This window comes from Schistocerca piceifrons, chromosome 5, assembly GCF_021461385.2.
Source record: "Schistocerca piceifrons isolate TAMUIC-IGC-003096 chromosome 5, iqSchPice1.1, whole genome shotgun sequence".
NCBI lineage: Eukaryota > Metazoa > Arthropoda > Insecta > Orthoptera > Acrididae > Schistocerca > Schistocerca piceifrons.
Window position 1 is genome coordinate 474687722 of NC_060142.1, and position 23497 is coordinate 474711218.

At 39.3% G+C, this 23497-nt stretch overlaps 1 protein-coding gene across 1 annotated transcript in view; it reads left to right on the plus strand.

The window, feature by feature from the left end:
• The first annotated feature begins 223 nt into the window (after positions 1 to 223).
• LOC124799087 (dynein intermediate chain 2, ciliary) overlaps positions 224 to 23497 on the plus strand; it is a 260121-nt gene continuing 236847 nt past the window's right edge. Inside the window, exon 1 of the mRNA XM_047262625.1 lies at positions 224 to 334. Within this exon, the coding sequence (XP_047118581.1) occupies positions 224 to 334 (111 nt within the window). The remainder of the gene's footprint in view (positions 335 to 23497) is intronic.

Consider the following 23497-nt stretch of genomic DNA (forward strand, 5'->3'; position numbering starts at 1 on the left):
ATTTGGAGGGGAATGTTCCCTCCTGTAAGCTCTCTAGTTATATGCGGGTTCACTAGTGGGAAGCAAAGACAAATTCAGCCACTCAGGTTGGAACTAATTGCTTATTCCTCAGATAGGGCAAACATCAGTGATTCAGTGCCCATGTACAGCTGGTGGATGGGGGAGAGGGTCAAACACATGGGCCTTGACAACAGTGGATTTTCATATCCTCACTGCAACTGCTATGACACAGCATGGCAAGGAAGTGGAAGGACTGTGGAAGATACACATTCCTAACCAAAGGCCAGAGTTAGCTAAGCTGCTGGCAATGCAGTTCGTCGTGGATCTACCACAAGTAGGAATCTTGCCCCAGTATTAGCTGATGACAGAAATGATGGTATCCAGTGAGCAAACCTCAGCCCCCAAGGTCTGCTTGATGGTGCCTGGTGACAATAACTGCTATGCTGGTTGGTGACAAGAAGGGTCCTAATTTGCTGATGCTGGACTGTATAGCAGGCAGCCTCATAGGATAACAGACATTAACGACTGCACCAGCGGATTGTGGTAGAGCAGTGACGCTTCTCTGGGCACATGGCAGCATCCCAATCCACAGTGGTCACCAACTACATGCCCTTTGCTGACTAGGTGCCCAGTACTTAACACGTTGCAGCGCCAGGTGATTTGACATGCATGTGCTTCCTGTTGTGATACTGCTGTCGTGTCCCGGATTTTGGTAACAACACCGGTTGCTGACTGGGTGGTCATAACCGCATACTAAGACTTGCCTTGATGACAAAATGCTTTGACAACTGGTTGCTGCAATCAGCACAATTATGGCAACAGTTGGTTGTACTGGCCAGCACTTTCACATAAGGAGGTAATGGTCTGAAATCAATATTTCAGTTGGTACAAAGTTTTGAATGAAAAGCACGTGGGAGGCACGTATCTGTAAACTATTTATCTTTCATATCAAATCACCGCCTGCTGCAACAACGCTGATGACACTCTAATAAATAACACTTCATCTTTAACAGCTGCTCATGAAATGAAAACAATGGTAATTTCTACAATGGAGGGAATATTTTTGTTACTTCATGTGATTGTTGGCAGAAATATTCATTAGTTGTAAAATGACAGTAAGAAAAATTGCAGTGCCAAAAAATAATTAATGTAGAGTAATGAAATTTTGAGAATATATTTGTCTGGGCAACATATTTACATGATTAATATTGGAAGATCACATGTTAATGCAAGCACGAGGTACCTCATTGCAAATGTGAAATGCTGGTACATTAATAACTGGTGTAACTGCCAGAATGTTGAATGCAAGCATGCAAACCTGCACGCATTGTGTTGTACAGGTACTGGATGTCAATTTATGGATGGAGATCCATGCCTGTTGCACTTGGTTGCTCAATATAGTGATGGTTAGTGCTGTTTATGCATGGTGCTGGAGCTGTCATCTGATAATATCTTGTGAATGCTCGATTGGATCTGGTGATCAAGCAGACCAAGGTAACATGTCGACACTGTGTAGAGCATGTTGGATTAAAATAGTGGTAGGTGGGTGAGAGTAATGAAATTTTGGGAATTTATTTGTCTGGGTAACATATTTACATGATAACCGGTGTAACGGCCAAAATGTTGAATGCAAGCATGCAAACCTGCATGCATTGTGTTTTGCAGGTGCTGGATGTCAATTTATGGATGGAGATCCATGCCTGTTGCACTCCCTCCACCCCTGTAATGCTTGACGTACAAAATTTTCAATCAGGGTGTTTGAGATAACTATGAGAGTGTTTCTCCTGTCATATGAAATCACAGCCCCGACAGTAACCCTAGGTGTAGCTCCAGTGTATCTAGCACACAAGACAGGTAGGTTGCAGGCTGTCAACAGGCGTCCTTCTAACCAACACATTGGAATCACTGGCATCGAGGCAGAACCAGCTTTCGTCAGTAAACACGGCAGACCTGCACCCTGCCCTCCAGTGAGCTGTTACTCGACACCATTGACATCGCAAGTGGCGCTGGTTTGGCGTCAGGGATATTGACACTACAAGACGTCTGGCTCAGAGGTGTCTTTGAAGTAACTGATTTGTAACAGTTCATTGTGTACCTGTGGTGCCAGCTGCTGCTCAAATTGCTGCTGCAGTTGCAGCGTGATGTACCAGAGCCATATGCTGAACATGACGGTCTTCCCACTCGGTGTGTCTCGTGTCTGCCCAGAGCCCGCTCTTCTTCTGACCTAATGGTCTCATGACCACTGGTGCCAGCAATCACGTACAGGTCTTCATTCCTGCCAAGTCTTCCTGCAGTATCACAGGAGGAACATCCAGCCTCTTGTAACCCTGTTGCACAACCTTGTTAAAACTGAGTTGTTGATAGTGACATCTTTGTCACCATAAATGCATTCTTGATTAAGAACAACGTACCATGCCCAACCTCAAAGGCAACTAATGTTCATGACTGTTACAGTGTTTATTTAAGGCAAACCTGATTTTCATCCTCACATTGGTGCTGCTAGCATCACTTTTATGGGGCTTACGTAAAATGTGAATAGACACTTTTCAGATGTAGAAATACCCTTACCAACCTCTGCTTATATCACACAACTCGTTCTTGGGGTTACGATTTTTTTCCAGCAGTGTGTTTGTATTTTAAATGCCTTCAGTGCATTTAATTTTGAGATACCACAGGAATTGTTTATGATTAGCTATTTTTCTATGCAGGTATTATGGTTATGACAGTTTAGTATGAGAGGAAGTCATTAAGTTTAAATTATTACCTAAAAAAATAAGGATATATTATTAACGTTTTGCTTTACTGCAGATACATGTCTGCAGTCCTGGTACACCCAGAAATCCCCAACTTTAGTACTACAGCACAGTGCTTGAAAAACCAAAACATAATGGCAAAGCTCATCTCCACTTACCAAGAGGGTGTACCATTTTGCTGTGGCTCCTCCAGCAGTGTGCTGCAGTACTGAGGTGTGGGTATTTCTGGGTGTACCAGGACTCCAGACATGTATCTGTAACCAATGAAACATTGATAATGGGTCTGTATGACTACCATCATACAGTGAAGGTTTACCTCTCTCTCTCTCTATCTCTCTCTCTCTTTCCTCTTTATTTTCTTTTTTTTCCATCATCTTCTGACTGGCATGATGCAGCTTGCCACAAATACCTCTCCTGTGCCAACTTCTTCATCCCAGAGTAGCAGTTGCAACCTAAGTCCTCAGTTATTTGTTGAGTAAATTCCAATCTCTGTCTTCCTGTACATTTTTATCCTGTAAAGCTCCCTCTAGTACTATGGAAGTTATTCCTTGATGCCTTAACAGGTGTCTATCACCCTGTCTCTTCTTCCTGTCGGTGTTCTCCATATATTCCTTTCCTCACCGATTCTGCATAAAATCTCCCAATTCCTTACCTTATAAGTCCACCTAATTTCAACATTCATCTGTAACACCACATCTCAAATGCTTCCATTCTCTTCAGTTTCCACTTTCCCACAGTCCACGTTTCACTACCAAACAATACTGTGCTCCAAATGTACATTCTCAGAAATTTATTCCTCAAATTAAGGCCTATATTTGATAGTAGTAGACTTCTCTTGGCCAGGAATGCCCTTTTTTGCCAGTGCTAATCTGCTTTTGATGTCTTCTTTGCTCTGACCATTATGGTGTATTTTGCCTCCTAGGTAGCAGAATTCGTTAACTTCATCTGCTTTGTGATCACCAATTCCAATGTTGAATTTCTCACTGCTCCTTCTCATTACTTTCATCTTTCTTCAATTTATTGTCAGTTCATATTCTGTACTCAGACTGTTTGCTTCATTCAGCAGATCCTGTAATTCTTCTTTACTTTCACTGGGGATGGCGATGTCATCACGAAATCTTGTCATTGATATTCTTCCATCTTGAATTTTAACTCCACTCTTGAACCTTTCTTTTATTTACACCATTGCTTCTTTGACATATACACTGAAAAGTATAATCAAAAGACTACATCCCTGTGTTACGCACTTTTTTATTTTGAGCAATTCATTCTTCGTTTTCCATTGGTTCTTGTACATATTCTATATTACCTGTCTTTCCCTGTAGCTTACCCCTATTTTTCTCAGGATTTCGAACATCTTGTCCCATTTTACAGTGTTGAAAGTTTTTTATCTTTATACTTTGTTATAAATTATTGTTATCATTTAATTCTATCTTTCATTCATCTTGTTCCATAAATCACATCATAAAAGAGAACTTTCTGAACTGTGAATAAGACAGAGTATATGTTCAAGCAATTCAGTGATTCAGCATCTCTGCTATATTGTGAGTAGTAACTTTCCTTCTTATAATAGAGTATATGTTCACAAACAGGTGAATTACAGCAGTGGTTATCAACCTGGGGGCATGCCCTCTTGGCTGTATCTGAGATTTTAAGGGGGTGCTGGGACGGACAGCTCGGAAGAAAGCAGAAACATGCGATCAGATGGGTCAAACGTTTTTTATTGTTATTAAAGTTACCAAGTGTATTTTTTTGTAGAGTTGGTTGTATTAGATTCACTTCATGTGTTACCAAGCTCTTGCGACAAACACTTTGCACTTTCTGCAGAATCGGTGAGGAAAGGAATATATGGAGAACACCGACAGGAAGAAGAGACCAGAGGCTTCGTCGACTCTGTGACGGTCTTGGCTGTAGATTTCTAGACTTGCGGTATTGGGTGGGGAATTGTAGGATGCCCCTAGATTGGTCGGGGGTGCACTACACAAAGGAAGCGGCTACTCGGGTAGCAGAGTACTTGTGGCGTGCACATGGGGGTTTTTTAGGCTAGGCAGTAGTGCGAGGTGTCCTGATGAACACTCACCAGTCGGCATGCAGGCAGGGAAATCAGGACGTGTTCAGTGTAAAGACACTTCAGCTATCAAGATATTAGCAGTAAATTTTCAGAGTGTTTGGAATAAAGTTCCTGAATTTACTGCCCTCCAGGAAGCGTGTGGCGCACAAATTATTCTCGGAACTGGCTGAACCCTGACATGGGAAGTTCTGAAATATTTAGTGAGGGTTGGAACGTGTATTGGAAAGACAGATCAGACACCGTAGGAGGTGTTGTCTTCATTGCAGTCGACAGAAATATTATGTGGATGTGTTTTTGCACCTGTACTAATCTCTGTGCTCTGAAACATGTGAGCTGAGGGGTATGTCAGGAGCGGTGGCTTTTGTATGTCATAGGGAGGAGGTAAATCTGTGAGGCAAGATTTCCCACTGTTTGGTGTTGTCCAGCATTAAATTGGTAAATGATTTGCTGCACAGTGGCCTGTTTGGTGAGTGATACATTCTGGCACCCTCATCGATACATTGTTGCTCACTTACCTGACTTTGGCACCAGACATTTTCCATGAATCGAGGTTATTATTATACATCCCTGACACAGTGGCACATGAAAAATCCCAGAGCTTTCACAACCTTGGAGATGAATCTTGTGTGTGGGGTACCCTGATCTGACCACAATAAAATGTGACTTGTCTTGTCCTTACGTTATCAAACTGGTGTACCAATGGCCAGTGTGAGATGTAACACCATCCTAGTCACATTTCATTCCAAGCTTTTTTCACTTTATTGCAAGACAGCAGTTACCTCTAATTGTGCTGCTCATGAATGAATATTAACAAAGATATTTAATGGTCTGAAAATACATTGTCATTTTGCTGAGTATTTTTACAGAATATTTATAACATTTTAATTAAGTTTTTATAGTATATCCTTTCCTACATATGACAGTGAGAGAACTGAGAAATGTGATAGACAAACATTTAAGAAATTTTTGAAAGATTAAATTCTGTTTGAGTGAACTATGCAACTAACTGTGCTTTTATAGTAAGCAGTTATAAGGAGACCACTATAAGAGTTAGTGTTCATAGACCACTATAAGAGTTAGTGTTCATGTATTGTATTTCTGAAGCCACTGTACTCTAGCTGCTGCAAAAACAACAGCAAAAAGTATATCTAGTTATGTACATGATAGCAATAGAGAAGCAAATACTATGTGCTATTTTAGTGAGACTTATTAGATGAAATTCTTAAAGCTTTGTATAGACTCAGTGTTCCATTAAATGAGCAGATTAATGCTCCAAAATAAATGCGTTAAGTGTGGTTGCTTCACATAAGTTGCTTATTTTATGAAGTGGCAACACCATAAGCTTTCTGTTGTACATATCACCGTGCTTCATGCAAATTTTCCCTTCTCACTGCAAGTTGATTGTTATAAGAGAATGCGCTGTATAGAGTAAGCCATATTAGTAATGTGATGTGATGGTATTCAGGGGGAGAGAAAGAGGTAGGTGGTGAGAAAGTTGGACACCTAGATCCTCTGTTCACCACACAACAAATTCATCTTCCTAGTGAAGCTTATTGAGAAATGCTAACAGTGTGGCACTTGACTCAGAGATAGCCAGTTTGACTCCTCATAGAAAAAATAGTCGTTGCTAAAATTTGGCTGGCAAGGAAGAACAACAGGAAGAGTTTGGGATGTCCACGTAAGTGTTCGTGGTCAAATTCTGAACCCCTCTACTATGTCTCATGTAGCAAGGACATGTAATACTGTTGAGGGTGATCTGTCCACTGAATAATAGTGCTAAGCTCGGTAGACCCTTTAGTACTAATTAAGATGAGTAAGTTATGTGCAGTCATCACATTAACCCTTTCTCTTCTCTCCCATTGTAAACAACTATGCAAGTTCAACTTTACATTGTACACCCATTCTCAACAGTCTTCTACATCAAAAGAGACATAACAAAGACACAGAACCCATATTTTAAAAACAGAATGTGTTAATGTACTTGATGATGTGGTTCAGTTGACTCTTTGAGGTCTATCAGTTGACAAAACTGCACAACTTTACTTTTACAATATGCTAATATTTTGAGATTACTTCTGTGTCAGTTGAGGCTATGCTTTTTTATACTTTCTTCCAAATATGATAAACATCTTGCACAAAAATTTACCAAGCCCCATTTCAGCTCTGCAGGCCTTGTGATCTCACATAATGATACTAAAATGCTCAATCTACTTGTGTAATATCCTAACCCAAGTTTATGGTGCACCATTTTCTAACATATCTTCCTCCCCATACTTTTCACCACAGTCTCTGGTAAACATTCAAGCTTTGTCTGGATGTTCTCCAGCACGCATTAATCTGGCCATGTGGCAGGTAATGTCTGTCTATTAGACTTAGTTAACAAGTTCCGTATAGGAAGACTCCACTAGAACATTAATACTCATGGTGAAACACATATGCCCACGTGCCAAACTATGTTTTGTCTTGCACTTTACAACAGTGTAGTCTGATGAACGGTGTTGATCATAGACCATCAGATGGATTACTCTGTACATCCTGCTGGGGTCTTCCACAAACAGTTGCTGTCAGGGCTTGAAGATGGTCAACATATACTGTGACAAAGTGTTATGAAAGGTCCAGCAATACCATCTGGTGCAAATATAAGTCTCTCAGCAACAGTTTATATAGTTGGAAGGCCTTAAACAGCATATGTATTTGTGATGTATGCCAGATATTTGGTTTCTCTATATTTTGTGTCTGTATAGTTCACTCTTCTGTGGATCACAACCTGACTTGGTAAAAGACCGGATATAATTTTATTGCTAGCATTTTATTTATTAGTGTTACAATTAACTTGAACTGAAAGGAATTTTTATCACAAATTTGGTCAAGGAATGTGTGTATAATGTGGTTGTGGTAAATATATCTTGTTATTTAAAAAGGCTCCACAAAATGTACATCTGTAAATCCAACATTATAATTCAATATAATGGAAGGAAACATTCCACGTGGGAAAAATTATATATAAAAACAAAGATGAGGTGACTTACCGAACAAAAGCGCTGGCAGGTCGATAGACACACAAACAAACACAAACATACACACAAAATTCAAGCTTTCGCAACAAACTGTTGCCTCATCAGGAAAGAGGGAAGGAGAGGGGAAGACGAAAGGAAGTGGGTTTTAAGGGAGAGGGTAAGGAGTCATTCCAATCCCGGGAGCGGAAAGACTTACCTTAGGGGGAAAAAAGGACAGGTACACACTCGCACAGACGCACGTATCCATCCACACATACAGACACAAGCAGACATATTTAAAGACAAAGAGTTTTGGCAGAGATGTCAGTCGAGGTGGAAGTGAAGAGGCAAAGATGATGTTGAATGACAGGTGAGGTATGAGTGGCGGCAACTTGAAATTAGCGGAGATTGAGGCCTGGTGGGTAACGGGAAGAGAGGATATATTGAAGAGCAAGTTCCCATCTCCGGAGTTCGGATAGGTTGGTGTTGGTGGGAAGTATCCAGACAACCCGGACGGTGTAACACTGTGCCAAGATGTGCTGGCCGTGCACCAAGGCATGTTTAGCCACAGGGTGATCCTCATTACCAACAAACACTGTCTGCCTGTGTCCATTCATGCAAATGGACAGTTTGTTGCTGGTCATTCCCACATAGAATGCATCACAGTGTAGGCAGGTCAGTTGGTAAATCACGTGGGTGCTTTCACATGTGGCTCTGCCTTTGATCGTGTACACCTTCCGGGTTACAGGACTGGAGTAGGTGGTGGTGGGAGGGTGAATGGGACAGGTTTTACACCGGGGGCGGTTACAAGGATAGGAGCCAGAGGGTAGGGAAGGTGGTTTGGGGATTTCATAGGGATGAACTAACAGGTTACGAAGGTTAGGTGGACGGCGGAAAGACACTCTTGGTGGAGTGGGGAGGATTTCATGAAGGATGGATCTCATTTCAGGGCAGGATTTGAGGAAGTTGTATCCCTGCTGGAGAGCCACATTCAGAGTCTGGTCCAGTCCCGGAAAGTATCCTGTCACAAGTGGGGCACTTTTGTGGTTCTTCTGTGGGTGATTGTGGGTTCGAGGGGATGAGGAAGTGGCTCTGGTTATTTGCTTCTGTACCAGGTTAGGAGGGTAGTTGCGAGATGCGAAAGCTGTTGTCAGGTTGTTGGTGTAATGGTTCAGGGATTCCGGACTGGAGCAGATTCGTTTGCCACGACGACCTAGGCTGTAGGGAAGGGACCGTTTGATGTGGAATGGGTGGCAGCTGTCATAATGGAGGTACTGTTGCTTGTTGGTGGGTTTGATGTGGACGGACGTGTGAAGCTGGCCATTGGACAGGTGGAGGTCAACGTCAAGGAAAGTGGCATGGGATTTGGAGTAGAACCAGGTGAATCTGATGGAACCAAAGGAGTTGAGGTTGGAGAGGAAATTCTGAAGTTCTTCTTCACTGTGAGTCCAGATCATGAAGATGTCATCAATAAATCTGTACCAATCTTTGGGTTGGCAGGCCTGGGTAACCAAGAAGGCTTCCTCTAAGCAACCCATGAATAGGTTGGCGTACGAGGGGGCCATTCTGGTACCCATGGCTGTTCGCTTTAATTGTTGGTATGTCTGGCCTTCAAAAGTGAAGAAGTTGTGGGTCAGGATGAAGCTGGCTAAGGTGATGAGGAAAGAGGTTTTAGGTAGGGTGGCAGGTGATCGGCGTGAACGGAAGTGCTCCATCGCAGCGAGGCCCTGGACGTGCGGAATATTTGTGTATAAGGAAGTGGCATCAATGGTTACAAGGATGGTTTCCGGGGGTAACAGATTGGGTAAGGATTCCAGGCGTTCAAGAAAGTGGTTGGTGTCTTTGATGAAGGATGGGAGACTGCATGTAATGGGTTGAAGGTGTTGAACTACGTAGGCAGAGATCCGTTCTGTGGGGGCTTGGTAACCAGCTACAATGGGGCGGCCGGAATGATTGGGTTTGTGGATTTTAGGAAGAAGGTAGAAGGTAGGGGTGCGGGGTGTCGGTGGGGTCAGGAGGTTGATGGAGTCAGGTGAAAGGTTTTGCAGGGGGCCTAAGGTTCTGAGGATTCCTTGAAGCTCCGCCTGGACATCGGGAATGGGGTTACCTTGGCAAACTTTGTATGTGGTGTTGTCTGAAAGCTGACGCAGTCCCTCAGCCACATACTCCCGACGATCAAGTACCACGGTCGTGGAACCCTTGTCCGCCGGAAGAATGATGATGGATCGGTCAGCCTTCAGATCACGGATAGCCTGGGCTTCAGCAGTGGTGATGTTGGGAGTAGGATTAAGGTTTTTTAAGAAGGATTGAGATGCAAGGCTGGAAGTCAGAAATTCCTGGAAGGTTTGGAGAGGGTGATTTTGAGGAAGAGGAGGTGGGTCCCGCTGCGACGGAGGACGGAACTGTTCCAGGCAGGGTTCAATTTGGATGGTGTCTTGGGGAGTTGGATCATTAGGAGTAGGATTAGGATCATTTTTCTTCATGGCAATGTGATATTTCCAGCAGAGAGTACGAGTGTAGGACAGTAAATCTTTGACGAGGGCTGTTTGGTTGAATCTGGGAGTGGGGCTGAAGGTGAGGCCTTTGGATAGGACAGAGGTTTCGGATTGGGAGAGAGGTTTGGAGGAAAGGTTAACTACTGAATTAGGGTGTTGTGGTTCCAGGTTGTGTTGATTGGAATTTTGAGGTTTTGGAGGGAGTGGAGCTGGAAGTGGGAGATTGAGTAGATGGGAGAGACTGGGTTGGTGTGCAATGAGAGGAGGTTGAGGTTTGCTGGAAAGGTTGTGAAGGGTGAGTGAGTTGCCTTTCCGGAGGTGGGAAACCAGGAGATTGGATAGTTTTTTGAGGTGGAGGGTGGCATGCTGTTCTAATTTACGGTTGGCCTGTAGGAGGATGCTCTGAACAGCCGGTGTGGATGTGGGAGAGGAAAGATTAAGGACTTTTATTAAGGATAGGAGTTGACAGGTGTGTTCATTGGCTGAGTTGATGTGTAGGTGAAGGATTAGGTGGGTGAGGGCAATGGATTGTTCAGTTTGGAACTGGTACAGGGACTGATGGAAAGAAGGGTTGCAGCCAGAGATGGGAACTTTAAGTGTGAGGCCTTTGGGGGTAATGCCAAATGTCAGACAAGCCTGAGAAAATAGAATATGGGAGCGTAATCTGGCTAGGGGGAAGGCATGTTTGCGGAGGGAATGTAAATAAAACTTAATGGGGTCGTTGTGAGGGTGTTGTGAGGGTGACATGGTATTAGAATGTGGAAAGTGTAACATGAGGCTGAAATGAAAATGAAAATAAAAACATATGGGGAGAGATAAAGGTGGACTGGAAAGTAACTGGAGATCTGGTGTGAAAAAAGGTGAGAAGGTGTTGGTTACAGCTGGGCTATGTTGGACTTGGGACCTTCGTAACCTGTTAGTTCATCCCTATGAAATCCCCAAACCACCTTCCCTACCCTCTGACTCCTATCCTTGTAACCGCCCCCGGTGTAAAACCTGTCCCATTCACCCTCCCACCACCACCTACTCCAGTCCTGTAACCCGGAAGGTGTACACGATCAAAGGCAGAGCCACATGTGAAAGCACCCACGTGATTTACCAACTGACCTGCCTACACTGTGATGCATTCTATGTGGGAATGACCAGCAACAAACTGTCCATTTGCATGAATGGACACAGGCAGACAGTGTTTGTTGGTAATGAGGATCACCCTGTGGCTAAACATGCCTTGGTGCACGGCCAGCACATCTTGGCACAGTGTTACACCGTCCGGGTTATCTGGATACTTCCCACCAACACCAACCTATCCGAACTCCGGAGATGGGAACTTGCTCTTCAATATATCCTCTCTTCCCGTTACCCACCAGGCCTCAATCTCCGCTAATTTCAAGTTGCCGCCACTCATACCTCACCTGTCATTCAACATCATCTTTGCCTCTTCACTTCCGCCTCGACTGACATCTCTGCCCAAACTCTTTGTCTTTAAATATGCCTGCTTGTGTCTGTATATGTGTGGATGGATATGTGTGTGTGTGCGAGTGTATACCTGTCCTTTTTTCCCCCTAAGGTAAGTCTTTCCGCTCCCGGGACTGGAATGACTCCTTACCCTCTCCCTTAAAACCCACATCCTTTCGTCTTTCCCCCTCCTTCCCCTCTTTCCTGATGAGGCAACAGTTTGTTGCGAAAGCTTGAATTTTGTGTGTGTGTTTGTGTTTGTTTGTGTGTCTATCGACCTGCCAGCGCTTCCGTTCAGTAAGTCACATCATCTTTTTATATATATATATATATATATATATATATATATATATATATATATATATATATATATATATATATAATAGAGGGAAACATTCCACGTGGGAAAAATATATCTTCAAATGTCTGCTTGTGTCTGTGTATGTGTGGATGGATATGTGTGTGTGTGCGAGTGTATACCTGTCCTTTTTCCCCCTAAGGTAAGTCTTTCCGCTCCCGGGATTGGAATGACTCCTTACCCTCTCCCTTAAAACCCATATCCTTTTGTCTTTCCTTCTCCTTCCCTCTTTCCTGACGAGTCAACCATTGGTTGCGAAAGCTAGAATTTTGTGTGTATGTTTGTGTTTGTTTGTGTGTCTATCGACCTGCCAGCGCTTTTGTTTGGTAAGTTTCATCATCTTTCTTTTATATATATATATATATATATATATATAAATACAAAGATGAGGCGACCCACCGAACAAAAACGCTAGCAGGTCGATAGACCCACAAACAAACACAAACATACACACAAAATTCAAGCTTTCGCAACAAATTGTTGCCTCATCTTTCCTGATGAGGCAACAATTTGTTGCGAAAGCTTGAATTTTGTGTGTATGTTTGTGTTTGTTTGTGGGTCTATCGACCTGCTAGCGTTTTTGTTCGGTGGGTCGCCTCATCTTTGTATTTATATATAATTTTTCCCACGTGGAATGTTTCCTTCCATTATATATATATATATATATATATATATATATATATATATATATATATATATATCGATAGAAACACAAACAGACACATACATACACACAAAATTCAGGCTTTCGCAACAAACTGTTGCCTCATCAGGAAAGAGGGAAGGACAGTGAAAGACGAAAGGAAGTGGGTTTTAAGGGAGAGGGTAAGGAGTCATTCCAATCCCGGGAGTGGAAAGACTTACCTTAGGGGGAAAAAAGGACGGGTATACACTCGCACACACACACACATATCCATCCACACATATATATTTTTCTCGCGTGGAATGTTTCCCTCCATTATATAACAATACTAATAGTATGAATATATACAATACATCATTTGTTTCTATTAAAAAATTTGTCAATGGAGTAGAAGGAGTTGGCCACTTGTAAGTCTTTCAGGCTCCTCTTAAACAGATATTTATTTGTAACTAAATTTTTTATGTTTGCTGGCAAATTATTGAAGATGAGTGTTCCTGAGTAGTGGACCCCTTTTTGAACCAAAGTAAGTACTTTTAAGTCCTTTTGCAGATCATTTTTGTTCCTGGTATTGTATGTATGAACTGAACTGTTTGTTGGAAGAAGAGATATATTATTTAGGACAAATTTCATTAAGAAGTAAATATACTGAGAGGCAGTAGTTAGTATACCCAGTTCTTTGAAGAGGTTTCTACAGGTTGTCTGTGAATTTACTCCACAAATAATATGTATTACTAGCTTTTGGACTCTGAAAACTTTTGTTTGACTTGAAGAGTTACCCCAAAATATTATACCACATGACATTATGGAATGAAAGTAGGCAAAGTATGCAAGCTTTTTCATTTTTATATTGCCTATGTCAGCTAACATTCGATTTGCAAATACAGATTTGTTAAGGCGTTTCTGCAGTTCCGTGGTGTGCTCCTCCCAACTGAATTTATTATCAAGTTGTAATCCCAGGAATTTAAGACTGTCAGACTGTCTACCTTTTCTATCTGCTCTTCTTCATACTTTTTGCTTATGCTGAGTGGAAACCTCTTACAGGTTCTGAATTGCATATAGTGAGTCTTTTCGAAGTTTAATGTCAATGAGTTGACTTTAAACCATTTATTAATATCCATGAAAATATCATTAGCAGATCTTTCTAGAACTACACTCGACATACTATTTATTGCAATACTTGTGTCATCTGCAAACAAAACAAACTCTGGTTCTGACAGTGAAACTGATGAGAGATCATTAATGTACACAAGAAAAAGCAATATCCCTAAGATGGATCCTTTTGGGACACCACATGTAATTTCTTCCCATTCTGATGATGACTGATGACTTAATTCACTAGTCCCTTGCACTTACACCCTTTGTTTCCTGTTAGTGAGGTATGACTTGAACCATTTTGCAGCACTGCCCGTGACACCATAGAATTCTAATTTATTTAAAAGGATGTTGTGGTTCACAGAATAAAATGCCTTTGACAAATCACAGAAAATATCTGCTGCTTGTAATTTGTTATTTAATGATTTAAGTACATTATCACTGTAGGTGTAAATAGCCTTCTCGATATCAGAACCCTTCAGAAATCCAAACTGTGTTCTTGATAATATGTTATTTGTGGTCAGATGGTTGAGAAGCTGTATGTACATTACTTTTTCTAAAATTTTTGAGAATGCTGACAAAAGTGAAATCGGTCTGTAGTTTGATGGTATCTCTTTATCCCCTTTCTTGAATAGAGGCTTAACATCTACATATTTTAGCCAGTTAGGTCCTGAACTTGCTACAGACTTTTCCCCATTTCTTTGCTTCACCAAAGGTTATCCATGTGTACTGTGGAACTGGCACCTGAGGAGACTGGATTTGGTAGGGAGCCCCAGTTTAGAAGACTGATTTACTTTATTGTATGTTAGCAACATGTGATTGATTGTGCCCACAATTGGTCATTCATTACTGTATGTAAGTATTCCCTTCCTTTGTGTCATATCTGTTAGGAAACAAGAAATATAACAATGAAGCTTCAAGTGCAAGAGTGTTGATGATGTGCTACAATCTACTCTCAAATTCTTGGTGGTCAGGAATGAGCTATTTCCAGTTTTCTAAGGAGTGGTTGTCCTGTGTTGTTGAAAATGTTGTATGTTAAAGAAAATATCAAGTCAAATGCAAAATTATAACAAGTTTAAAATTTTAAAACACCTTATTAAGTCCATTTTTTAAATAGTTTTCGGTGTATTTTTTGCATTCAGAGCTTTAAGAAATTTGTACCTGATGATACTGTTTGAAAGCTTGTAATGCATGACGCATCCAGTCATTGTGTTCCACAATCTCACCAAGTGGAAGAATATTCAGCAATTTATTTACTTTCTGCTCATAACTCATAATGTTACATGCATGGGTAATATCAACAGCTATGCTGTTTTTGCACACAGAGAAGTCTTGTACACTATTGTACAGGTATTTGATTCATACAATTAGACAATCATGTTCTCAATTGTGCAACAGTTGTTTTTATGCAATTTAGTACTACATTCATTGCTTGGATAGGATTTTTACTTTTATTACTTATCAAGTTAGATCTTAATTATATGGTCATTTAAGGCAAAACCACTCCTTTCAAAAGCATTTCAAGTCAAAATCATAACATAATTTGGTAGCAAATTATGAAAAATAGCTCCTTTGACGTAAAGCTTTTTGCTGTTAGCATTAATCTTCCATTAAGCACGGGAAAATCTGTTTTATACATCATACCATTGCCATGAATTTGTATGTTTCTAATTGTCACCTTCAAGTCTTCTTTCACTAACATTATGATTTGTAACATATACATGGCATAAATTGAGATAATATTAAAACTAGTGGATAAGCTTTCACAAGAAGTTTCAGGTTTCGTTTTGGCTATGATCTTCAATGTTCTCTTCTACGATATCATAACCCTATGGGTTTAGTGTTGTAGAATTTCCAGATCCAATGATGTACGCTATACCACATGCAATAAGCACTATTTTATTTGTCCGAAGCATATATATATATATATATATATATATATATATATATATATATATATATATATATATATATATATATATATATATATATATATATATAGACACACACACACACACACACACACACACACACACCCATCTAGTTGATACACGACTTGGTTGATAGTCACCACAACCCTTTTCATATTATTTTGGCAGGTCCTCCCACACAGTACTATTCTGTCAGACAAGAAAGAGCATATTAATCCAAAATACACAGTTGTTAGGGTTTCAGAATTGGCAGATTCTCATCATTCAAAGAATTTTGTATATTTATTTTTTCTGTGTTAACTTTGAAGTTATCTCTCTCAGAGAGAGATCTTGCTCTTCCAGTAAGATTGTGAATTTCCTCACGAGGTTTAGGCTCACTGTCTGCCCAAAACACAGCACATATGTCATCAGCATACATGGTAATCAGATGCTTATGATCTATAGCACTTGGTAAATCATTTATACAACATATGAGCTAAAGTAGATGTCAAAAGAGGCAAATTGTAATAATGAAAAGAGAGACCTATTTACAGTGAACAGTGCTACTTTGTGTTTCATTACATTTTGTTGTACAAGGTGCTGTACAATTTAGAATGAGACAGTTTAGAAGTGATATGATGGGTAAATATATATTTAATGATGTTATAGGGAAGCATTTTGTAATTAAGTAAGCCTGACATGATACAGTTTAGAACTACATTGCATCTACAAAGCCTTTCACATTTCTTGAAGTTATTTATGTGCATCCATCAGATAAGAGTTGCATTTTCACTAGGATTTAAAAAAAGTAAATTTTTCCCTATTTTATCGAAATCCAAAGTCATTTCATAGCCTTGAAATTCATTTTTGGCGGCCAAGAAAGCTTCATACCATATACTATGTTGTCCCAAAGTACAATTTAATACAGAGTGAATAAAATCAAAATAAATAAGAAATTAAGAAAATAAATAATTTAAGATAGAACTATGGAGAGACATCAACCTCAAATTACTGTCCAAAATTTTTAAGAAACTGCTAAAGAAATGAAAAACTTGGAAATCATCTAACACAAATCTAGGAGAATTCCAGATTGACCCTGTAGCTATATCATTTAAGAGTGAAAAAAAATCATGAATGTAAAAGTTAGAAAGGGTGTGAATATTGAAACAGATCACTAACTATCCACAATAAAAATGAGATTTATCCCACAAACAAGGATTCTAAGACAAGAACATAGGATTCATAAAATAGATACAGAAACTTTGAAAGTGAAGAAACAAGAATAATTGCAGGAACAGCTAAATATATACTCAGAAGACTGGGAAAGAGATTAAAACAAAATTGGTCAAAAGAGCCCTTGAAATAACACGAATCAAAAGATACAAAAAACACAGATGATCAAATGAAAAGTGTGAAAAAGCATTACTAGTTAGAAAACAAGCCTGGCAGAAATGGTACTCCACAAAAAGAAGTGAAGACTTTTATCAGCTTCAAACAACAAAGGTCTCAAACATCAAAAACAATTATAGCAGTCACAAGAATTTGGAAAGAAACCAGCTCTCACTGATTGAAGAAGACATCCAAAAGAAAAATACTGGGAGCTTCTATAAATTTAAACAAAGCCTCCAAAGATACCAACTACATACCTTGTGCTCCGAGAGTGAAGATGGGAAATTAACCCTAAACAACAAATAAAACTGTGAAATATTAGCGAAGTATTTCAATAAGTTGTTAAATTGTGAGGCACAAAGAGCAAATTTTTCAGAACAAAATTCAGGATACACTCACACAACTCAGCCAGCATGGATGAAATCTGAAATATCATTAAATATCTGAGAAATTACAAGGCCCCCAGGGAAGATTCAGTAACTGCTGAAATATGGAAAATTGCAGGTGCGGGAACAATCAAGAAGCTACATGGAGTCTTTCCAAAAATCTGGTAAACAGAAGCTATGCTAGAAGATCAGAAAACACCATTAATTCACCCAATCCACAGGAAAGGAGATAAAACTATAAAACTGACCCCAGCAACTATACAGGAATATCACTCCTTCCAGTGACTTACAAAGTTCTTTCAAAAGCATTACTAAACCGGCTAGAAAGCCAACTGGACAAGAAAACAATATTCTACGCCTTTAAAGTGTTTGGAGCTGACAACAAATCAGTGCCAGTCATAAAAGATGCACAAACAAATACAAAATGCAAAATTAAATTTTTAGACAAATCATCCAAGGCTTCTGAGGTCAAAACTGGTGTAAGGCAGTTGTTCCATTTTGTCTTAGAAAAGGTAATCAGGAAATGGAGGAAAAGAACAGAAGAAGAAGGAATTAGAAGAATCACAATTGGGAGAAAAGAAGATAACCTGAGTTTTGATTGTCTGGCTTTTTCAGATGATCTTGCCATCTTTGCTGAATCTGTAGCACATGTAACAATGCAGATAAATCTCCTACAAGAGATAGCTTCAAAAAGAGGCCTACAAATGTGTTTTGTAAAAACAGAATACATGTCCGATCTGAAGGAGGCACCGAAATGTATGGAAACTGATTGTGGTAGAATAAAAAAGGCTACAAAATTTAAATATCCAGGTGAAATAATACAACCAAATGCTTACGTGAAGAATCTAACCTGACAAGGGCAAGCAAAAAAGAGCTGACTCTTCAGCTATCAAAAACTCTCACAGGAAATCTATATCAATAAATGCAAAACTTTAGCACTACAATAATGTCATTAAACCAGAATGCCTTTATGCATCAGAGTACCTTTCATTAAAGATAGCCAAACAGTCAGGTGAAATGGAAAATAAGGAAAGGGGAATAATCAGAAAAATCTTGAAATCAAAATACTAGAGCGGGAAATAGAAATTAAGAAGTAATAAAAAAAGTTTATGAAGAAATAGAGTGAATATTAGACCTGATGAGGAAGAGAAGGGTTGTGTTCTGTAGACACCTAAAAGAGTTAGATGAAAACAGGATAACAGGAGGAATTTTTAACTTCTTTGACAGAAACCCCAAAACATCAGTGATGTGGATAAAAGAAGTTAAAGCAGATCTGAGGGAAATGGAAATAATGTAGGAAGAAATAGGAGAAAGAGAAATGTTCAGAGAAAAAGTAATAGGTTTCAAGGGTTTGCAGGAGAAAACAAAGAAAAAGGCAGGTGCAATATGGACCGAAGAAAGAAGAGGAAAAACTAAGGGAAAGAATGAAAAATTACTGGAAAGAAAGAAAGAAGGAATGAAAGAATACATAACGTATTTCTTGTGGTCCTTAGTAGGCCAAAACAATTAAGATAGTGTCTGTAGCAGCAATTTTTGATGACTCTTTAGGTAACATGTAGTACTTAGCTTTGAGAAATTTTCAATGTGTGTTTCCTATTTAATAATAACCTGAAGTCAAATTCCTAGAAATTTTACACCATTTACTGGCTGAATGCTTTTGTCATTCCACTGTACATTTATTTCATATTCTGGCCATTCTTTTGAATTGTATCAGTTTAGTGTTACTGTTTTGTACTGTTTTGTTTTAACTCACAATAGTTTATTTTTTTGAACAAGTTTTACATACTGCCTAAAATTTCTGTTATAGACTTCTGGAGTGTTTCAGAATTCACATCACTTGTATCACCTGCAAGCTAAATAATATTTTAGGAATATTTATTTGATATCAAGTCATTTACATACAAAAGGAAATTGCCATATGTAATTTTCTGATATCCCGACCAATGTTTATTTAATTTGAAATTTCAACCTATTGCTTCTGTCTACATGAGTATGGCATGAGACATTTGTTGGGTTTGCTCCTGATGCTCAAACTGTGCAGTTAGTAAATTAATGTGGTATGATAAATGATATCAAAAGCCAGTGACAGATTGAGGTTTATACCAGTGATACATTCTCCAGTGTATCAAAGAAAAAAATCTAGCAAGAAAACTAGTATTGTTTATTAACATTTTCCACTGGAAACTTATGGAGTACTTGAGTTACAAATTAAAAAATAGCAGTGTTTTGTTATCAGAATTTCCTGAAACCTTGTTCTACTGTGGAAAAGAGTTGACTTTTTTATACAAGAAAATGTGGAAACCTCTTATGGAAAACTTTTTCTAGCACTTTTGAGAAATCAAATAATAGTACACCAGGCCTGTAATTTGCTACATTTCTTTCTTGCTATTCTTGAATATTAGTTTTTGCATTACCACCCTTTCTTTAAAGAGCTAGGGAAACTTCCATTTGACAATGAACTGTTGCATAAATGCCGAGGGATTTAGTTTAAGGTCAGCACAGTTCCTAGCAGTGTAATCTGGGTTGCCATCTATGATTGTAGCTTTTGTGGATTTGAAATTTCTAATTGTTGCTAAAATATCCTCCTTATTAGCTAGAATAAGTCATATAATGAGACTTTGTAGGAAGAGTGATTCATGTTTATGTAGTTTTGAATTAGCAGAGACTCTCAATTTCTTGCCTTATGTCTGTTGTCAGCTAGTTGAAGATCTTTGGTCCAGAATAAAGAAACCACTCTGAACCCTAGACAAGGATGCAGACTTCCCATAAAAATTATTTTTGTGTTTATTGTTATTGTTTAAATCAAAGTCAATCTGAAATTATTTTTTAAATCTACCTGTTTAAAAATGGGGAAGTAAATTGTGATGTGTTAAAATATACATTCTGTTTTATATAATTTTCTGGTAAAAAGACTGAGAACAAGTTAACTTGCTTTCAAAATGATGAGAAATTGTTTCAGTTCCTTCCTTCTTGTCCAGTGCCCTTTATGCAGCTAATGCTGGTTTGGGACAGGTATGGCACGTCTATTTCTTGAAGAACTGACCATACCCAATTAGAGGCTATTATTAAGATGGGGCTGCCACCCCCAAAGACATTTTAAAGACAATGCTAGCTCCCTCTCATGGAGAAATCCACATGTCCCTTCTGTCTGTGTGAACTGTAATCACATTGTCAAATGTTATATTGTATTACAGAATGTTTGTGCATCATGTGTCTATGGTTGTCTATGGTGGGATGTGTGAACCAGCCCAAGATTTGGCTAGGTGGATGTGGAAAACTGCCTAAAATTCATGTCCAGTTTGGCCGACTCACCGGTCCCTGTTGTTAATCATTGAATTAGATTCAAATGATACTTAAATGGACACCCTAGCTGCAAACAGGCATTGATATACTTCATTGGTGACATGTTGAAAATGTGTGCCCTGACCAGGACTCAAACCTGGGATCTCCTGCTTACATGGCAGACGCTCTACCCATCTGAGCCACGGGTCAAGGATTTTCTCTGCCTCGTGATGACTGGGTGTTCTGTGGTGTCCTTAGGTTAGTTAGGTTTCAGTAGTTCTAAGTTCTAGGGAACTGATGACCAAAGATGTTAAGTCCCATAGTGCTCAGAGCCATTTGAACCATCTGAGCCACCAAGGGCACAGAGGATAGTGCGCCTGCAGGGAGTTATCCCTTGCACGCTCCCTGTGAGACCCACATTCCCAACATGTCCACACCACTACATTCGTAGTGCACCTAATAGATGTTTGCCCATCATACTCAGAATTAGATTCGATTCAGGGCTGGCACATCTTCCTGTGTCCCAGAAGCAGGCACTTTAACGTGTTTGGCTATTAGGGTGGATGTGAAATCGCCATTGAACTTATGATGAAAGTTTGAAAATACTACTCAGGCTACTTCAAGTTTAGTAGTCAGTTAATATAAAATAGTGCCATAAAATTCGAGTTGTATACTATGTGCGCTAAAGATTAACATTTCTTTTTATTCGTCCAAATAAAACTAGTCTGTCAAGATAATTATGACATGTTTGAATGGTATGTAATAACAATGATATTTTAATTGATTGTTAGTTAGTTATTTGTTCCACATATCAAATTGATGAGAAAAATTACAAAATTGAGTGTCATCTGAATAAGTATGGAACACTTATAAACTAAATAATTGGTGATCCTACACGTAATTGAAGAATCTGTCACAGCATGAATATGTCAGCTGTAGAGGAGCTGACATATTCATGCTGTGAGAATCACCAACTGTATTGATGTTTCAGAAAATTCTCTTTTATTGTTCAGTCTCTGTTGCACATTTTTAATTAGATTACATGTTTCAATCACTCAGGATCATCTTGAGATTTAAAACCAAATAAAACTAAATATGAATCATGTAATGCTTTACAATAAGTAGAAAAATAGAATAGTACATAAATATAGAATTTACCTAACAGTTGCACCAGCAGCTCATTATGTCTACTCAGAACCACGTATCAGAGCACAGTGGTTTGCAACTGTAGTCAGTGTTTGAAACAGGTACTATAAAAACTACTTTTGTCTTTGAAAAATGCCTCCAAAATTCAGGTTTGTCTTATACTCAAAATTAATATAAAAAGTTCTGTGTTTCATTTAAAATTCCCACCAGTCTTAAAAATGGCCATATGAGGTCTGTCCAAACAATTCTGGAACATTTATGATTTCATGCCAGTGGTGTGTAGGAGCAAAATGAGGTTTGCATCACTGCACACGCCTGTGTTTAATGTATAACTGCTAGAAGTTATATTGTTGTTTGTCTGTCAGTTACTGTTCAGTGCTGCATTGAGTAGACTGTTGTCTTGCACATTTTGGAATTTCGAGATGGCAGAGTTAGAGGAGCAACGTGTCTGCATTACATTTTGTGTGAAACTCAAGTACACCTTTACAGAGACACACCAAATGATTCATGAAGTCTACAGTGATGAGTACTTAAGCCGTACTCGGTGTATGGTTCACATGGTTTAAAAATGACCAGGTGGAAGTTAAAGATGACTCTTGTTTAGGACACCCTTTGACGTCTACTTACGATGCTCATGTCAGGAACGCCGACAAAATTGTGGATGCCAGTTGAAGGCTAGCTATCCAAGAGGTTGCAGAAGAATGTAACATTTCAGTTGGATCATGTCATGAGATTCTGACACAGCATCTTGGACTGCATCGTGTTGCCACCGAGATTGTCCCACGACTCATGAATCAAGACCAGAAAGACCTTCACCTTGTGATCTGTGAAGAGCTTTTGGATCACAAGAATCCTTAAGAGAATTGTGACTGATACTGAGACTTTTTTTTATTACTAAAGTTGAAAACCCCATTATGGGCAACGAAGATTTGTGACAATAGACAAGATAAAAGGGAATTCAGGGATGGTGCTTCACATGAACGAGCAAGAGGCTTACCAAAAATGCTTCCAGAAGTATAAATGGCATTGAGAGTGGTGTATCAATTGTGGAGCAGCGTATTTTGAAGGAGACTATGCACAATAAATAAAAGGTAAGCATAGAAAAAGTTTGTGAACAAAGTTTCAGAATTTTTTGAACAGACTTCATATATCTGATGCTGTGGAAAATCTCTATCTAGCAACATTGAATTCAACTGGCAGCAGCAGTGCACCAATTTGACAAACATGAGTAGTGGAGATTCACAAGCTTGCTAACACAGTCTCCCTCCAGCCCCGCCATCACAAACCCACAACACTGTCTAGTCTATGATGCATCATTGCAGTCTACAACACCAGCGAACTTGAATTGAAAGTGATTTGTGTTAACGGCAACAGTACAATAATTTTGTCAGTGGTTGGTTTTGTAATGGAAAAAAATAAAAGGTATCCATATGATGTGGGCTATAAGTCAAAAGTAACAGTATATGCAGAAAAACATGGAAACAGAGCTGCTGAGTAGTATTTTGACCCTCCACCAACAGA